This window comes from Globicephala melas, chromosome 11 (genome assembly GCF_963455315.2).
Source record: "Globicephala melas chromosome 11, mGloMel1.2, whole genome shotgun sequence".
Classification (NCBI taxonomy): Eukaryota; Metazoa; Chordata; class Mammalia; order Artiodactyla; family Delphinidae; genus Globicephala; species Globicephala melas.
Genome location: NC_083324.2, coordinates 33,096,353 through 33,115,668, shown reverse-complemented (window position 1 = coordinate 33,115,668; position 19,316 = coordinate 33,096,353). Strand labels below are relative to the sequence as shown.

Sequence of the window (19,316 nt, the reverse complement as noted above, 5' to 3'; positions counted from 1 at the left end):
CTATATAAATACCCATGCATGTAATAAATATTCTAAAAAATGTTTCTTTTATCTTTTCCTTGTTACTATAATAACAGTTCATCATTAACACTTATTTTGACCATAGCTTATGCCAAGTACAGTTCTAAATTCTTTATATGCATTGACTCTTTAATCCTCCCAATAACTCTGGAGTAGATTCAATTATTATTCTCATTTTACAGATGAGGAAATTGAGGCTTAGGGAAGTTAAGTAACCTGCTCAAGGACACTCAGCTAGTAAATTTTAAAGCTTGAATCCCAGGCACTCTAGCTCCAGAGTCAGCTAAGAAAGGTAACAACAACACTTAACTTCACTGCCACCATGACCAATTGGTCTATTATGTTTTGTGCTCTGACTGTACCTTGCTCTCTGCAGCCTCTGTACTTTCTCTGATAGTTCTCCTGGCCGGTGAGCCTTCTCTACTGCTCTGTTCCTTCCATGTCAAACTTATTCACCTCCAATCCCATCTATCCCATGAAGTCTCTCTGCCACTCCACAGTTTTCTTACCTTCCTCTCTTAATTCTCCAGAACTCTCACTATTTGAAGACAGTCAGATCTGGATTTCAGTCCTGACTTTGCCACTTACTAGCTAAATAATTTTGGGCAAGTTACTTAACCTCTAATGGCCTTCTTCTTCTCATATATCAAATGGTAGTGAATATACCCCTTATTATGGTTATAGTGGATCTCTGTGATTTTATCTGCCTAGCACCTGTTCTGAACAGAACTCCTCTCTTTCTTGTGGGAGATCACCTGTCCTCAATCTCAGCCCAGCAAATTTGGGTGAGGTTAACCCTTTCCCCCTAGGTTCCAGGTAATCATATAACTTGATCCTGGCCTGGCCAATTTATTTATTCTATCGGCCTTTGAATGTTTGCTAGAATTACTCAGAAAGATCCTTTCTCCTCCCCCTGTGGTGGCTGCACTTATAGAATGTAGGCTGGCTGCTGGTGGCCATAGTTGGCATCACTGTGGACAGCCTTCCTGAGACTCAAGGCAACAAAGAGCAAAGCATGCCTGTGAGTAGAATGAAGACAGATTCCTGATGCCATTGCTTGAATATCTGCATGTAGTCAGCCCTGAATTCCTCTCCTGGCCTTTTCAGTTTATTAAGCCAACAGATTCCCCCCAACTTTTTTTTTTTTTTTTTTTTTTTGCTTAGTTCAAGTTGTTGTGTTCCTGTCACTTGGAAATAAGACTCCCAACTAACCCAGTTGACATAAGAATTTAATAGGTGCTATAAAGTACATAGCACAGTACACAGCACACTGAAAATTCAATAAATGGTACCCACTACTGTTATTGTTCCTCTACGTTAGTTTCTTGAAGGCAGGAAGACCTGAAGTCAGATCTATGTCCACCTCTTACTAGGATGCCACTTCATAACTTTTCTGAGACTCTAGTATTACCTTATATAAAATTGCCAGCATTATTGGTGAGGAATAAATAAGAATACATGTCTGACAAGGCAACAAAATTCTGCAAATTTTAGTTATTATTATCTCAGTTTGTAGGCTCTAATATAACATCTCATAAGATTCATGGGAGAATTAACAACCAAAACCCTGGGTGTCAAAAACATTGAGGAAGCCATGGATTCAAATAAACTACCAGTCCATCTTAAGATGATCCCAGGAGTGAAAAAAGGACCTGATGCTACTATCATGCTACCCAAATCAGGCATCGATGTAAAGGGGCTTCACTGACACCATTAAGGCACCTCCAGGACACAGAGAAAAAAGAAACTAATACTGACTAAGTAAGCACCTTGGGCCATGTCCTGTGCAAGACATTTCCTTGGATTTCCTACTCTGGAATAATTATTTATTTCTCTTTTGGTCAATTAAAAAATGAATTATGAGTACATATTGAAATTATCTAACTTCTTCTATCTCCAAGGAGGAAACCTAATATATAACTAGAGAAAGACACTAATTAATAAGCAGAATTTAACATGAACTCTGGCCAACTCGAACTTGAACTGCTCTGTTTAAAGGCACACTGGAATAAATAAAGGAACTTCAAAGAAAATGCCCTGTTTTAGCTTGAATGCTTTATTGAACACATGGGGAGAGCTCTTTTGCCAAAAACAGGGATGGTTAATGAGGAAAAATTGGTGTTTTCCATCAGCCGGTTGGTTTCCGAGATAGGCCATCCATTCAGAGATAACTATATTCCACAGAAAAGACAGAATAATGATCACAGCCTTGGAGTTTTGAACAAAACAAAACCAGTTCTGTAAACTGTCTGAAGTCAGTTTAATGCATCCTCTTCCAAACACTTTCTGTGATAATACTCATACATTTCCCTTCTGACACCAAAACGAGTTCAATATAATTCTAAAAGGAAGACATGTCTGTTTGAAGCTTCTTGCCAAATCTATAACTGCAGCCCTTGCCTTTTAAGGTGAGGTACAGAAACCAAGAGACTGTGTGTAGCATTAGTAGTCTCCACTGTAGCCAGCCTTTCTTGGGCACTATTTTGAAAATGATGCTTTGAACTTGGAAAGACCTATTGGGCTCCCTGGGAGTACACTGTTAGTGCTGGACTCAGAGCAAAGGCAAGTCCACCATTTCCATGCATATTTTCCCACAGCAAGGAGTATATGTTGGAGGGAGTCAATCTCCAATTATTTAAGGGTTAAGAGGAGAAGGCTGGGCTCACCTGCAAATGCTGAGAGTTGTCAGCCATGCTATCCTCTCGCCTGCGGACTTCTTCCAGTAACTGGGCATTCTTCTTTTTTTCCAACTGTTGATTGTGCTTGAGGTTGGCCACCTTCTTATTCTGATCCTTCATATGCCTGAGAAAAGTCAGCACAGTTTGGTTAAATTCAACCAGTGGAAGATAATGAGTTATCATAATAGAAATACTAAGTATAGAATATTTTGCTATGGGTTCAGAAAAATTTAGGACCTGAGAATGTTCCATTCATTCAACCACAAGCACGTCTTGAGCACTCACTCAATGCCAGGTGCCAGAATGGCAGTGAGGCTGCAGTGGTGAATGAGAAAGGTAAAGTCTTCATCTTCCTCATGGAGCTTGGAGTCCAGTGGGGGAGACAGACAAGTACCAAGGAGACACAACTTAGGATTCCTAATGTTGAAGGAAATAAATAGGATGCTGTGAGAGATGATAATGTGCATTATGTGTGGACAGGCAGTGGGGTGTGGGAATGACTGCAGTCACTGTGGCCAGGGAAACCTCCCTAAGGAGACGAGACTATGGGTGAGACTCGAAGGATCCAGCCAAGGAGACACTAGTGGAGGAGTTCCTCAGGTAGAGAGAACAGCAGGTGCAATTCCCAAGGCAGGAAAGAACACAGTTACTTCTACAAACTGGAAGGTTGACGTGAGGCTAGTCCAGGCAAGGCGGGGGTGGGGTGGGGTGGGAGCGTGGGCAGGAAGGGGCGGGGTTGGGGGAGAAGTGAGGTAGGAAAGGGGACTGCAAAGGTAGGTGGGACTCAGCGCACAGAGGCCCCTGTGGTCTGTGATGGGGCATTTACTTTCTTCTAAGTGGTTGCTTTTCTAATTACTATTATTCTTTTGGATCACATTCCTATTTTGAGATCATAATCTATTACTTTGATTTTAAAATAATAATTACAAGGCTCCAATCAAATACACTGTCATCACTTAGCTCAAACAGAATAACACTTTGGCTAATCACCATGTTAAATAAAGCCCGGGTGCTTGGAATAAAAGATCTTAATGAATCTATAGAATGTCAAAGTGCAAAATCATAAAGTGATCAAGTGAGTAAAAGACTAAAGACAGAGGACAGGTTAAAAAAACGTGTGTGTGTTGGAGGGAGTTACAGACTTAATGTGGACTATTTCACCAGTAGTGTTTAGCAAAACATTCCACAGATTTAGGCAACCATGTCGACAGCAGCTGCTATAAATCTAATCCAACACATGAGCAGGCAGGAGGGCAGTACAGAGAGCTCAGAAGCAGTGATTCCAGAAAAGGAGAGCCACAGAGCAGAATCACTTGGGGTCCTTGCTAATCCCTCTGTCCCCTCTCCCCAGCACTGCTGAGTCAGCGACTGTTACTGAGCCCTGACTCCCAAAAGAAGCGTACTGAGAATCACTGCTCTTGCAAAGTTATGAATGAGACGAAAACTAGGTGATAAGCAGCAAACATGTCCAGAGGAAACCATTAATAACCAGGTGGAAGTCACGCTCAACGAGAAACCCTTATTTCTAGTCCTCATAAAATTATATACTCCCCTACTCCCTCCCACTCCAAGAAAATGAAGTTCAAGAGAATTGTTGATTAAGCCAAAAAATCTATTAGAAATCCTGCTAATAAAAATATTCAGAACACTTTGGCTCCTTATAAATATTTACAGAACCAACTGAAGCAGTGATTTTAATATTCCTGGTGGCACTTATTAAGGGGGTAAAAGGTGAGATAGAATAACCATCTTCTTAGTCATTATTTGGATTGGATAATCACTGTCTGATGATTCTCATTTTTACAGGATACAGTAATGCATACATATGAAACTATGAACTAAGTCTACTCGCTAATCTACTTTTAGGAGATTGTCTTTTGGTTACTATAAAGATGTTAAGAGTGACCTTTTGCTTCCTCATTGAAAAAGAATATAGTAGTTCCAAAGCTCACGCTAACCCAGGGCAAGCACATTTTCTAGTTGCTTAGGAAATAAGATCAGTGCTCAGTAACAGAATGTGATGGAGAAGTCAGTAATATTAGTGAGGTGGTTTAATTAGAGAACATCTTTATAAAGAAATATTTTTATTACTTTGAAATACACACTTATACAGAGCTAATTGCTAAATATTTCCCCTGCAAGTACCAGTGATGAATAAAATTGATTATTATTACAAACATCATTTGCACTGTTAAAAAACTCCCACATAGTTCTTCGAGCAGTTTGAACATATTAGATCTTACCTCCTGGGATACTGCATGTTTTTTCAATTCAAAAACAAAAAAACAAATTCAAAATCCATGCATCCCTGAAAGCTTTCCTGAATTAAGAATGAGTAGCTAAGAAAAACGAGAAGCTGAAGTTCAGTCTCTGTGATGGAGGCTGATCACCAGTATTCTCCAACCATCCCTTCAAATACTGTCTTACTTAGGACACCAGTGATTAGAAAAGAAAAGCTGGGTTTTGAACGGCACTGCTTAGGATTTGGGCCAATTAGATCAGTGCAGAGTAAGGTGATAAAAATTACCATCTTGTCTCTGTACACGTGAACATCAAGAGGTATATACACAGTGTTCAAACTCCTTTGCAGGACTGCTATGGTTCTCAAATGTATTTCTATCATTGGAAGTGTTCCTTCTAGTAAAAGCATACTTGAAAGTTAAAAAGGGAAGGAAAAATTGCTCTGCCAGAGGTAGGATAGAGATAAGGAGTAGGGGGGCCTAGGAACAGGTGATCAGCACCTCACCTACTACACAATCTCTCTCAGGTGGCCCTCAGGGAAGCCACAAGTCTGCCTGAAGCACAGGTCAGAAACAGCAATTTACAGAGTAGGAGGAGAGACAGGGAGGCAGATAGAGAAGTCAGGAAATTTAAAAATGTGAGATACCTTGGAGAAGAGTAAATGCACCCACAGAAGCTCACTAGAAGGAATGACCATAGGGAGTTTTGCTACTAATAAACTTGACATTTCCAAGAATGAAATCTGTAAGTGACTTAACAGTCCTCTCACCACCTGCAAGAGTAAATTCACACTGTACAAATGGTGCTAAACTCAGTACAGATCTCAATTGTCTCTAATTTAAGAAGGCAGAGCTCCTGGGGGTACAGACTGCAAAGCCCTCTGGCAATACTGCCTCAGGGGAAGGTGTCATTGACACACACTTCCCAAACTCCCACCCACTAGGCAACTCAGGCATTCCAAGGCTATGCCAGAGACTGACCTACTCCATGTTTGGGAAAAGAAGGTTTTTTTGGAGTGAACTATTTCTGAAAGGAAACACCATTAAAAATATATCCAAGACTCAGTTTTTCTTTTAAAAAGCAGTTACGGGATCGGGGGGTGGATAGAGGTTAGTTGGAGAGCACAGTGATAGGGTCAGTTTTCAATGTTTGCCTTAAACTGACCAGTTTCAGAAAGCAAGTCATGTCACTTTTCAAAATTCAGCCATCATTAACAAATTTGGACTAAATTTAAAAATTCCAACAGGTATCAAGATCAACAATGGCTACCATATTAAGAATGAATGCCTTCCAAAGAAGACATACAGATGGCTAACAGGCACGTGAGAAGATGCTCAACACCACTGATTATTAGAGAAATGCAAATCAAAACTACAATGAGGTACCATCGCACACCAGTCAGAATGGTCATCATTAAAAAGTCTACAGGGGCTTCCCTGGTGGCGCAGTGGTTGAGAGTCCGCCTGCCGATGCAGGGGACATGGGTTCGTGCCCCGGTCCAGGAGGATTCCACATGCCGTGGAGCGGCTAGGCCCGTGAGCCATGGCCGCTGAGCCTGCGCGTCCGGAGCCTGTGCTCTGCAACGGAAGAGGCCACGACAGTGAGAGGCCCGCGTACCGCAAAAAAAAAAAAAAAAAAAAAAAAAAGTAACAAATGCTGGAGAGGGTGTGGAGAAAAGGGAACCCTCCTACACTGATGGTAGGAATGCAAATTGGTGCAGCCACTATGGACAACAATATGGAGGTTCCTCAAAAAAATAAAAATAGAGTTGCCATATGATCCAGCAATCCCACTCCTGGGCATATATCTGGAGAAAACCATAATTCCAAAACATACATGCACCCCAATGTTCACTACAGCACTGTTTACAATAGCCAAGATATGGAAGCTACCAAAATGTCCATTGACAGATGAATGGATAAAGAAGATGTGGTTGGTGTGTGTGTGTGTGTGTGTGTGTGTGTGTGTGTGTGTGCGCGTGTGTGTGTGTGTAATGGAATAGTACTCAGCCATAAACAAGAATGAAACTATGCCATTTATGGCAACATGGATGGACCTAGAGATTATCATACTAAGTGAAATCAGAAAGAGAAAGACAAATACCATATGATATCACTTAGAAGTGGAATCTAAAATATGACACAAATGAACTTATCTATGAAACAGAAACAGACTCATAAACATAGAGAACAGACTTGTGGTTGCCAAGGGGGAGGGAGGGTGGAGAGGAATGGATTTGGAGTTTGGGATTAGCAGATGCAAACTATTATATAGAGAATGGATAAACAACAAGGCCCTTCTGTACAGCACAGGGAACAATATTCAGTATCCTGTAATAAAGTCTAATGGAAAAGAATACCAAAAAAAATGTATATATATGTATAGCTGAGTAACTTTGATATATGGCAGAAATTAACATAACATTATAAGTTACACCTCAAATAAAATAAATTTTAAAAAAGGAATAAATAAGCAGAATTTTGCTATTTTCACTAAAATAATCCATCAAATTAAAATTAGAAAGTATTCTCTAACTTGCTGTTGAGAGAGCATCAGGCCCTCAAAAATATTTGAATGAATGAATGCTTGCACCTATGTCACTGTCATCTCTCTATGTTAATATCTAATAGATACTATAATATTGTTTGAACTTAGAAACCATATCAAATACTTTAAAAAATCCTACACCTTCTATGAAACTCAGAATAAATATTACTTTCACCAGGTTTGAGATCTCTTTCATTTATTTAAACCTTTATGATTTTTAGTTCTCCTGCCTTTAATACCATACTTTCTCCCACTTATCATACGGTGTTTGAGGGCTTAGTACCTCTCTTTTTCTTTCTTCCCAAAGGAAAGAAAACTGTTCTCTAGAATTACATAGCCTGGAGCATAGGACAGGAGATGCATATGTTTCTCTATGGGCATGTGTACATTTGCATATAAACTAGAAGATCAAAACTTCCCTTTTAAAATCTCGGCAGAAACAAGATGTCATTTTTTACCCATCTGCTCTCAAAATCTTTAAAGATTGATAACATCCATTGTTGGAGAGAATGCAGGAATCCAGCTCTCTCACATGTGGTCAGGAATGTCAAGGACAAAAGCATTTTTGGAAACCAATTTGTAAGTATCCACCACAGCGTACATACCTTTTACCTAAGCAAACCTACTTCTAGGAAAGTAGCCTACAAAAATGCTTGCACATGTGCACAAATATATGTGTACAACAATTTTCATAATAGCACCGTAAAAGTAAAAATTCGAAAAATGCCTAGTCATCCATCAGAAGGAAACTGGCTGAAGAAATCAAGTACATTCATACCAGAGAATCCTAAGCTAGCTAAGGACATTAAGGCAAAACTGAAGTATGGACATGGAAAAACCTTCAAGACGTACTGTTAAACAAAAAAGAAAGCAGGCAGCAGAACAATACATATAGTCTGACCTTTTTTATGTTAAAATATAAAAGCCCACTGGGATGTGTATGTGCACACAAATGGAAATGTCAAGTATATATACTCCCGGAAACTCCACACCAGTCTGTAAACAATGGTTATCGCTGAGAAAGGTAATTGGATTGGAGAAGGGGGAGCTTTCACAGTTTACTGTATGTATTCATATGTGTTTAAGGGATGTATAAATACAGACAAGGAAAGGCACAGATACTAAGTGCATAAGCCAATGATTTTTGACTAATCAAAATATAGAGCCTAGCCATCACCCAACCTCATGTCCCTTCCCCCTGCCCTAAAGTAATCTCTGTTCTAACTTTTATCTTCATGTATTTGTTTTGTCTATTCTTGAACTTCAAAGAATCATGCAGTACATGCTCTTTTGTATCTGACTTCTTTGACTCAAGGTAAGGTTTTGGTATCACTCATACTGTTGTACGTAAGCTCTACCTTACTGCTGAACAGTATCCCATTGCTATGAATATAGCACAGTTTGATTAGCTATTCACTTGTTAAGTGGATATTTGGGCTGTTTCCAATTTTTACTACTAAGAATAAGCTTGCAATGAACATTCTTGTACCAGTTTTTCTTTTCCCCTGTGGACATGTTTTCATTTCTCTTGGATAAATAACTAGATGTAGGTTTAACTCAGAGTGTAAAATGGTACAACCACTGTGGAAGATAACTTCTGAGTTATATGAATCTTCCAGGAGCAGCTGCAGTGCAGGGGCTAGTAGCATAAACTCTGGAGCCAGACTGCCTGGGTTTCCATCAGAAGTCCACTACTTTATAGCTGTGTGACCACAGGCAAATTTCTTAACCTCTCTGTACCTCACATATAAAATGGAAATAATTGTGTGTAACTCATAGAGCTATTGTGAAGAGTTGATAAATTAGTACAGGTAAAATGCTTAGAGCAGACTACAGTATGTTCCCTCCCTCTCACACTTAGTTTACAATATGAATGTAATCATGTCTTGTGCAATATTGTGAACACATACTTAGTGTCTTGCTCCCCACACCAGAATAGCAGGTATTCCAAATACCTCAGGCAATGGATTTTGGAATGCATTACTAAACCCTTTTTGTCATACATTTAGTTTCCACTTGTGATTTCCTTAATAATAAGATAAGTTACATTCTTGGAAGGTTATCCTAATGAAAGTGTTGCAGGAAGGTCATGACAAGCATGGATAAGTGAGCTGGGATCCTGAAGTGACTGCACAAGTAGACGGGCCACACACACACAATGGAAGCTGACAATGAGTACTGCATGCAGAATTTCCCATAATAAAAGCTTTTACTTTTAACCACTGAGACGATCCCATTTTTTTTAAAGCTTGTAAATACCATTCAGTACTTCAGCACAGCTATACATTTTAGAAAGCCATCATAAATATTCTAAAGTTATTTTTACAGCATGCACAAATGTGCTGAATATCACAAGCATGATATTCCTTCCTGAAAGAGAAAGTATCTGGCCAGCTTGGCTACTTGAATCTAGCTCTCCAGCCCCTGCCAAAAGAGCAACAAGTAGGGTCAAGGTCTTAGGACTTAGTCTCTTGGACATTGTATTTTGCAGCATCTCCTCAAGAGCAGCCTACCAGTTTGGCCACTAGCTTTGACGACTGCCTAGGTCCTTGACAAAACCCTTCAGCAGGATGCCCACTACCTCCCCATGCTTTCCTTCTTGACTTCCCTCCTCAGTAGATTCCCCCTCCCCTCCCTACCTATAGTCCTTTCTCCCTTCATTCCCTGGAGGTAAGTACCCTCCCATCTCCCTCGCTTCTGTTCCCACCTCCTCTGTGGTGTTTGGGGCTGCACAAGGATCCAGAGACAAGGCCACCTTCAGTTAAAGCACATGATGCCAACACACCTTAAAGTGACATCATTTATCGTTTACCAGGACAGTTGGATATACCCAGAACCTGATAATATAGCTAAAGAAAGAAGGTGTTAAAGGGCAGGGAGCATTCAGATTTGAAAACCTGAGAGGTGGATCTTCCCAGAGACAAAGAGAGTCCTAGCTTTTCACCGTAGAGTGTTGGGTCCCACCAGCAAAACTCTCCTTGGAGGAGATGATTCAATAAGGCTATTCCTCATTCAGCCTGATGAGAATCATTTGAGACAAATCAGGTCAAGAAACAAGACAGTAAGATGCCCAAGACCAAGGACTTTGCTGCCAGATTGGCTGCATTCTCATCACAGAGGCATCCCTTACTAAGCGTGTGACCCCTGGGCAAGTTATCTCACTGTGGGGTGGGGGTATTAAATGGTTTCATAAGCCTAATGCTCTTAAAACAGTCCCTCGCACACAGTGGGTAACTTATAAATGTCAGCCTGATCCCCCTGACCCAAATAACCCTCTTCTAAAGTGTATATCTACTCCCCTCATTGCTGATTTCCCCACATGAGCCAGGAAAACCTAGAGAACAGATTACACAGCAGAAGATGGTCACAATCAGCAAGAGAAGGGTTTGTTTTCTAATAGATATTTCACTTCGGGGGAGGTTTCAAAGGGCTGACTCCTTTCAACTGTTCTCCCTTACCCTAGCCCTGAAGAATCTCCTCCGCCCAAATATCAATGGAGCACTACCCTAAGTATGGACGGAACCCAATGACCGACAGCCGAAGCTAAAGAGAGTAGATGATGGGGGCCTGTTACAGAAGACCCCCGGGATAGAGTGCACAGAGAGCCAGCCCTCTCTGATGCCCCCTTGCCCTCTTCTAGATGCACCTGGTAGGACTGGTATCCACAGGAAATTCAAACGGAAAAGGCAAGGCCTATTCTTCATCTGTCTCAGAACTCAATGTTCAGTCCATGGGCAGTTAATAATAAGGCACTCTTTTGTCAAGTAGACCATACACAGCTGTAAGGATCACACGATTACCTAAGAAGCTTGGCTCCAATTTACTATTTACCAAGTAAATTTTACTATTTTACCAAGGAAATTCTCCCAAATGGGTCTGGTGACCCAGAGGGCACAGCCTGGTCATGTAGGCCTGAGAACTAGAATTCTTCTACAGTGAAGAATTCAATCTCATAAAATGAATATCAGTTTATTGTCAATGAAATGGTACCCAGTCAAAGTAGAAAGAAATAAAATGAAACTGGACTGACAAATATAACAGGGCATTATTACCCAGTAAGAACACAATAACAAATCTAGAGCTGTCATTCCTATAAAGTCATTCTTCAAAGTACACTGAAAATCTAAAAGGTTGAGTCCAAAAGAAATGAGCTGTGTTTCTCTTTCCTAATTTAATTTATATTCAATAGACAGTTTTTAAAAATCTACACAGTTCACAGCAGGCTGATGGCTTGTTCTCATTTATGCTGCTGAGAAAAGCTTTCTAAAGTCTAAAAACAAGGGTCACGGCAGTGTGGGAAGACACAGAGTTAGCGTCTCCCCACACCTAGGGCGCCTGCCGGCTGCTGGTGGGGGACTCTGACGCCCAAGGAGATGGGAGGAAACCCAAAGTGAACCGGTAGGACATATGGGTACTGAGGGGGGAGAAGTGGAGGCCAGACAGGATTGGCGCCTCTGAGGCCTGGGAGATCAGGATAGGCAGGTGGGAGGAGCCACCCGGGAGGAGCCATCCAGGAGGAGCTGTAGAGGAGCAGAGGGCGTTTGCCCCGCCCACTCAGGCCCGGGGAGACTGCTGAGCTCCCAGGCTGGTCCCTAGCCCTCCAAAGACCCCTCCTGACTGTGTGGGTCCCTGGGGGCATAGGAAGGAGGCCCTGGAGACCAGGAGAAGCAGGTGGGAGGGGACCTCCCAGCCCAGAGGAGCAGGAGAGGAGGACGTTTGCCCTACTCACTCTAGCCCAGGAAGCCCAGGAGCCCCTGCTGGGCTCCCAGGTGAGGTGCCCTACCCTCTAACACCAGGGGTGGGGGGCATGCCTGGGTCCCTTCTGTTCCTTGAGCCTAAGCCCCACCCCCACAGACCCCAGGGCCTCTTCCAGCCCTGTGGGTACTAAGCATAGGCCCCACCCACCACCCAAACCTCACCCTTGCTTAGGCCCCACCCTTCACAGCCAAGGCCTTCACCCCCCTTTCTTTTTCCTTTTCCCTCCTCCTCTTTTTCACTATTGTGGTACTGATGTACCTTCCAGTTTTTGATTCATCTGTATTTTTATTTTTATATTCTTTCTAAGATATCTGTTAGTTTCCTAGTCTAATTTTATTTTTTACTTTGTTCTTTTCTCTCTTTCTCTCTTTTTTTTTTCTTTGCCACCCCACGCGGCTTGTGGGATCTTGGTTCATGAGCCGGGGGTCGGGCCGAAGCTCCTGTGGTGGGAGTTCCAAGTCAGAACCACTGGACTAACAGAGAACCTCAGACCCCAGGGAATAATCACCAGAGTGAGGCCTCACGGAGTTCCTCATATCAGCACCAAGACCCAGCTCTACCCAACAGCCTACAAACTCCAGTGTTGGAAGCCTCAGGCCAAACAACCAGTAAGACAAGAACACAATACCATGCATTAAAAAAAAAAAGTAAGACAGCAAAAAAATATGTCACAGATGAAGGAGCAAGGTAAAAACCTACAAGACCAAATAAATGAAGACGAAATAGGCAGTCTACCTGAAAAAGAATTCAGAGTAATGATAGTAAAGATGATCCAGAATCTCAGAAATAGAATGGAGACACGGATTGAGAAAATACAAGAAATGATTATCAAAGATCTAGAAGAACTAAAGAACAAACAAACAGAGATGAACAACACGATAACTGAAATGAAAAATACACCAGAAGGAATCAATAAGAGAATAACTGAGGCAGAAGAACAAATAAGTGAGCTGGAAGACAGAATGGTGGAAACAACTGCCAGGGAGCAGAATAAAGAAAAAAGAATGAAAAGAATTGAAGACAATCTCAAAGACCTCTGGGGCAACACTAAATGCACCAACATTCGAATTATACGGGTCCAGAAGAAGAAGAGAAAAAAGAAAGGGTCTGAGAAAATATTTGAAGAGATTATAGTCGAAAACTTTCCTAACATGGGAAAGGAAATAGTCTCCCAAGTCCAGGAAGCACAGAGAGTCCCACACAGGATAAACCCAAGGGGAAACACACCAAGACACACATTAATCAAACCACAAAAATTAATTCAAAGAAAAAATATTAAAAGCAGCAAGGGAAAAACAAAAAATACACATAAAGGAATCCCCATAAAGTTATCAGCTGATTTTTCAGCGGAAACTCTGCAGGCCAGAAGGGAGTGGCAAGATATACTTAAAGTGATGAAAGAGAAAAACGTACAACCAAGATTACTCTACCCAGCAAGAATCTCTTGCAGATTTGACGGAGGAGTCAAAAGCATTTCAGACAGGCAAAAGCTAAGAGAATTCAGCACCATCAAACCAGCTTTATAACAAATGCTAAAGAAAATTCTCTAGGTGGGAAATACAAGAGAAGAAAAAGACGCACAAAAACAAACCCAAAATAATTAAGATAATAGTAATAGGGGCTTCCCTGGTGGCGCAGTGGTTGAGAGTCTGCCTGCTGATGCAGGGGACACAGGTTCGTGCCCCGGTCCGGGAAGATCCCACATGCCGCGGAGCGGCTGGGCCTATGAGCCATGGCCGCTGAGCCTGCGCATCCGGAGCCTGTGCTCTGCAACGGGAGAGGCCACAACAGTGAGAGGCTCGCGTACCGCAAAAAAAAAAAAAAAAAAAAAATAGTAATAGGAACATACATATTGATAATTACCTTGAATGTAAACGGATTAAATGCCCCAATCCAATGACACAGACTGGCTGAATGGATACAAAAACAAGATGCATATATATGCTGTCTACCAGAGTCCCATTTCAGACCTAGGGACACATACAGACTGAAAGTGAAGGGATGGAAAAAGATACTCCACGCAAATGAAAATCAAAAGAAAGCTGGAGCAGCAATACTTGTATCAGATAAAATAGACTTTAAAATAAAGACTGTTACAAGAGATAAGGAGGGACACTATGAAATGATCAAAGGATCAATCCAAGAAGAAGATATAACAATTATAAATGTTTATGCACCCAACATAGGAGCACCTCAATACATAAGGCAAATGCTAACAACCACAAAAGGAGAAATCAACAGTAGCACAATAATAGTAGGGGACTTTAACACCCCACTTACACCAATGGACAGATCATCCAAACAGAAAATAAACACAAGCTTTAAATGACACAATAGACCAGAGAGATTTAATTGATATTTATAGAACATTCCACCCCAAAGTGGCAGAAGACACTTTCTTCTCAAGTGCACATGGAACATTCTCCAGGATAGATCACATCTTGGGTCACAATTCAAGCCTTGGAAAATTTAAGAAAATTGAAATCGTATCAAGAATTTTTTTTTTCCTTATTAAATTAATTTTATTTTAATTTTTTATTTTATTTCTGGCTGCTTTGGGTCTCCATTGCTGCATGTGTGCTTTCTCTGGTTGCAGTGAGCGGGGACTACTCTTCATTGCAGTGCACAGGCTTCTCATTGAGGTGACTTCTCTTGTTGCGGAGCATGGGCTCTATGCACGCAGGCTTCAGTACCTGTGGCACATAGGCTCAGTAGTTGTGGCTCGCGAGCTCTACAGCGCAAGCTCAGTAATTGTGGCACATGGGCATATTTGCTCCACGGCATGTGGGATCTTCCCAGACCAGGGCTTGAAACCATGTTTCCTGCATTGGCAGGCAGATTCTTAACCACTGGACCACCAGGGAAGCCTCCAAGCATCTTTTCTAACCACAACACTATGAGAATGGAATTCAATTATAGGAAAAAACTGTAAAAAACACAAATACAGGGAGGCTAAACAGTGCGCTACTAAATAACCAAGAGACCACTGAAGAAACCAAAGAAGAAATATAAAAAAATACTTAGGGCTTCCCTGGTGGCGCAGTGGTTGAGAATCCGCCTGCCGATGCAGGGGACATGGGTTCGTGCCCCGGTCTGGGAGGATCCCACGTGCCATGGAGCGGCTGGGCCCGTGAGCCATGGCTGCTGAGCCTGCGCGTCTGGAGCCTGTGCTCCGCAACGGGAGAGGCCACAAACAGTGAGAGGCCCGCGTACCACAAAAAAAAAAAAAAAAAAAAAAAATATAGAGAAGAGTTAACACTGATCCCTCTCAAACTCCTCCAAAAAATAGCAGAGAGAGAAACACTCCCAAATGCATTGTACGAAGCCACCATCACCCTGATACCAAAACCAGAAAAAGAAAATTATAGACCAATATCACTGATGAACATAGATGCAAAAATCCTCAACAAAATACTAGCAAACAGGATCCAACAGATAAAAGGATCAAACACCATGATCAAGTGGGATTTATCCCAGGGATGCAAGGATTCTTCAATATATGCAAATCAATCAATGTAATACACCACTTTAACAAATTAAGGAATAAAAACCATATGATCATCTCAATAGATGCAGAAAAGTCTTCTGACAAAATTCAACACCCAATTATGATAAAAACTCTCCAGAAAATGGTCATAGTGGGAACCCACCTCAACATAATAAAGGCCATATATGACAAACCCACAGCAAGCATCATACTCAATGGTGAAAAACTGAAAGCATTTCCACTAAGATCAGGAACAAAACAAGGATGTCCACTCTTGCCACTCTTATGCAACATAGTTTTGGAAGTCCTAGCCACAGCAATCAGAGAAGAAAAAGAAATAAAAGGAATACAAATTGGAAAATAAGAAGTAAAACTGTCACTGTTGATGACATGATACTATACAAAGAAAATCCTAAAGATGTCACCAGAAAGCTACTAGAACTAATCAGTGAATTTGGTAAGGTTGCAAGATACAAAATTAATGCACAGAAATCTCAGGAATTCCTATACACCAACAACGAAAAATCAGAAAGAGAAATTAATGAAATATTCCCATTTACCACTGCAACAGAAAGAATAAAATACCTAGGAATAAACCTGCCTAAGGAGATGAAAGACTTGTACTCAGAAAGCTATAAAACACTGATGAAAGAAATCAAAGATGACATAAACAGATGGAGAAATATACCACGTTCTTGGATTAGAAGTATCAACACTGTGAAAATGACTATACTACCCAAAGCAATCTACACATTCAATGCAATCCCTATCTAACTACCAATGGCATTCTTCACAGAATTAGAACAAAAAATTGTACAATTCATATGGAAACAAAAAAGACCCCGAATAGCCAAAGCAATCCTGAGAAAGAAAAACAGAGTTGGAGGAATCAGGCTCCCCAACTTCAAACTATACCACAAAGCTACAGTAATCAAGACAATATGGTACTGGCACAAAAACAGAAATATAAATCAATGGTACAGGATAGAATGCCCAGAGATAAACCCACGCACCTATGGGCACCTAATTTACAACAAAGGAAGCAAGAACATACAATGGAGAAAAGACAGCCTCTTCAATAAGTGGTGCTGGGAAAACCAGACAGTTACATGTAAAAGAATGAAATTAGAACACTACCTAACACTATACACATAAATAAACTCCAAATGGATTACAGACCTAGATGTAAGGCCAGACACTATCAAACTCTTAGAGGAAAGCATACGCAGAACACTCTATGACATAAATCACAGCAAGATCCTTTTTGACCCACCTCCTAGAGCAATGGAAATAAAAACAAAAATAAACAAATGGGACCTAATGAAACTTAAAATCTTTTGAACAGCAAAGGAAACCATAAACAAGATGAAAAGACAACGCTCAGAATGGGAGAAAATATTTGCAAATGAAGCAACTGACAAAGGGTTAACCTCCAAAATATACAAGCAGCTCATGCAGATCAAAAAAACAAAGAACCCAATCCAAAAATGGGCAGAAGACCTAAATAGACATTTCTCCAAAGAAAATATACACATTGCCAACAAACACATGAAAGGATGCTCAACATCACTAATCATTAGAGAAATGCAAATCAAAACTACAATGAGGTATCACCTCACACCAGTCAGAATGGCCATTATCAAAAAATCTAGAAACAATAAATGCTGGAGAGGGTGTGGTGAAAAGGGAACCCTCCTGCACTGTTGGTGGGAATGTAAATTGATACAGCCACTATGGAGAACGGTATGGACATTCCTTAAAAAACTACAAATAGAACTACCATATGACCCAGCAATCCCACTACTTGGCATAGACCCTGAGAAGTCATAATTCAAAAAGAGACATGTACCACAATGTTCATTGCAGCACTGTTTACAGTAGCCAGGACATGGAACCAACCTAAACATCCAACGACAGATGAATGGGTAAAGAAGATGTGGCACATATATACAATGGAATATCACTCAGCCATAAAAAGAAACTAAACTGAGTTATTTGTAGTGAGGTGGTTGGACCTAGAGTGTCACACAGAGTGCAGTAAGTGAGAAAGAGAAAAAAGGAATACCATATGCTAACGCATATATATGGAATCTAAAACAATTTTTTAAATGGTACTGATGAACCTAGTTGCCGGGCAGGAGTAAAGAGCTAGAGATAGAAAATGGACTTGAGGACATGGGGTGGGAGGGGGAAGATGGGGTGAAGTGAGTGTAGCATCGACACACATACACTACCGAATGTAAAATAGTTGGCTGGTGGGAAGCAGCCGCATAGCACAGGGAGATTGGCTCGGTGCTCAGCCATAACCTAGAGGGGTGGCATAGGGAGGACTGGAGGGAAACTCAAGAGGGAGGGGATATGGGGACACGTGTATGCATATGGCTGATTCGCTTTGCTGTGCCACAGAAACTAACACAGTATTGTGAAGCAATTATACTCCAATAAAGATCTATTAAAAAATAAAAAATAAATAAAAGTGAAAACAAGGATCAGCAAACTTTTTCTGTAAAAGGCTATCCAGTAAATATTTTAGGCTTTGGGGACTATATAACCTTTGTAAACAATACTCAACTTTGCCTCAATTTTGTCATTGTAGCATGAAAGCGGCCACAGATTAACAGGTACACAAATGCGTGTTGCTGTACTCGAATAAAACTTTATTTATAAGAACAGATGGCAGGGCTGGATTTGGTCCATGAGCCAGAATTTGCTGAACCCAGCACAGGAGCAAATAATCACAGCAGCAAATGCTCACGTCACATGATGTGTTCTAAGCACCTTACATATATTAGCTCACTTAATCCTCACAACCCTATTAAGTGGGTCCTTTGATTATTCTTCTTACAGGTGAAAGTTACAGAGTAACTGAGCAGCAGAGGCAGAATTCTTAGTCATTCTGGCTCCAGAGGCCACCCACAGCCCTTTAATTACTGTGCTGTGCCAACCGACTGTGGAGGGTGTTGCAGAGTTCCTTCACACCACTGTCCCACCACCTCTTCTCCCAAGCAGCCCCAGAAAGCTCTAGTGAGTAGCAACAGACATTCTCAGGATACAATCCCTGTTCTGCAGTCCATCTACTTTAAGGCACACCACACCAAACTTCACAGCATGCCCTGGGCAGCAACTTGGTTGACTTGTAGAGGGAGAGATACATATGAGACCATTACCCAAGAATATTAGCTTTCCGCCAGGGGAGACTTGGAGTGCAAGGTGGGAGTTTAACAGCTTCAAACTTCATGGTGGCAGCAACATTTACTGAAATGAAGACCCAGCTATGAAGCAGAACACAAAACCAACAAGGACGCCATGCAATTTCCCTACTAATTTCCGGTCTCTGGACCTGTTAACCTCAATGTGACCACTTTTTGAACAAATTATTAGGTTTTATGGATGAGTCTACCTCCACAAGTAGAAATGTTTAGTGCATTTCATATCCTGGGACTTCACCGCCTCATAATGAGCTTGATTCTTCTTCCTGTATAAACATTTAATCGGAGACTAAGAGTTTGGAGATGATAAAGTAAGTGAAGATGAAAGTAGAAGCTCAACAAAAATGGAAAGTAAGAGAAAAACAACGAGGCAAG

General features: G+C 41.1%; 1 protein-coding gene across 12 annotated transcripts in view; it reads right to left on the bottom strand.

Moving 5' to 3' along the window:
* ERC2 (ELKS/RAB6-interacting/CAST family member 2) overlaps positions 1-19,316 on the bottom strand; it is a 962,565-nt gene that overhangs the window by 453,085 nt on the left and 490,164 nt on the right. For all 12 annotated transcript variants that reach the window (XR_009565841.1, XR_009565842.1, XM_060308008.1 and 9 more), the window contains one exon: positions 2,688-2,823. Coding sequence is in view for 10 of the 12 variants with exons in the window: in XM_060308008.1 (XP_060163991.1) it covers positions 2,688-2,823 (136 nt within the window). In the remaining 2 variants the exon portion in view is untranslated. The remainder of the gene's footprint in view (positions 1-2,687; positions 2,824-19,316) is intronic.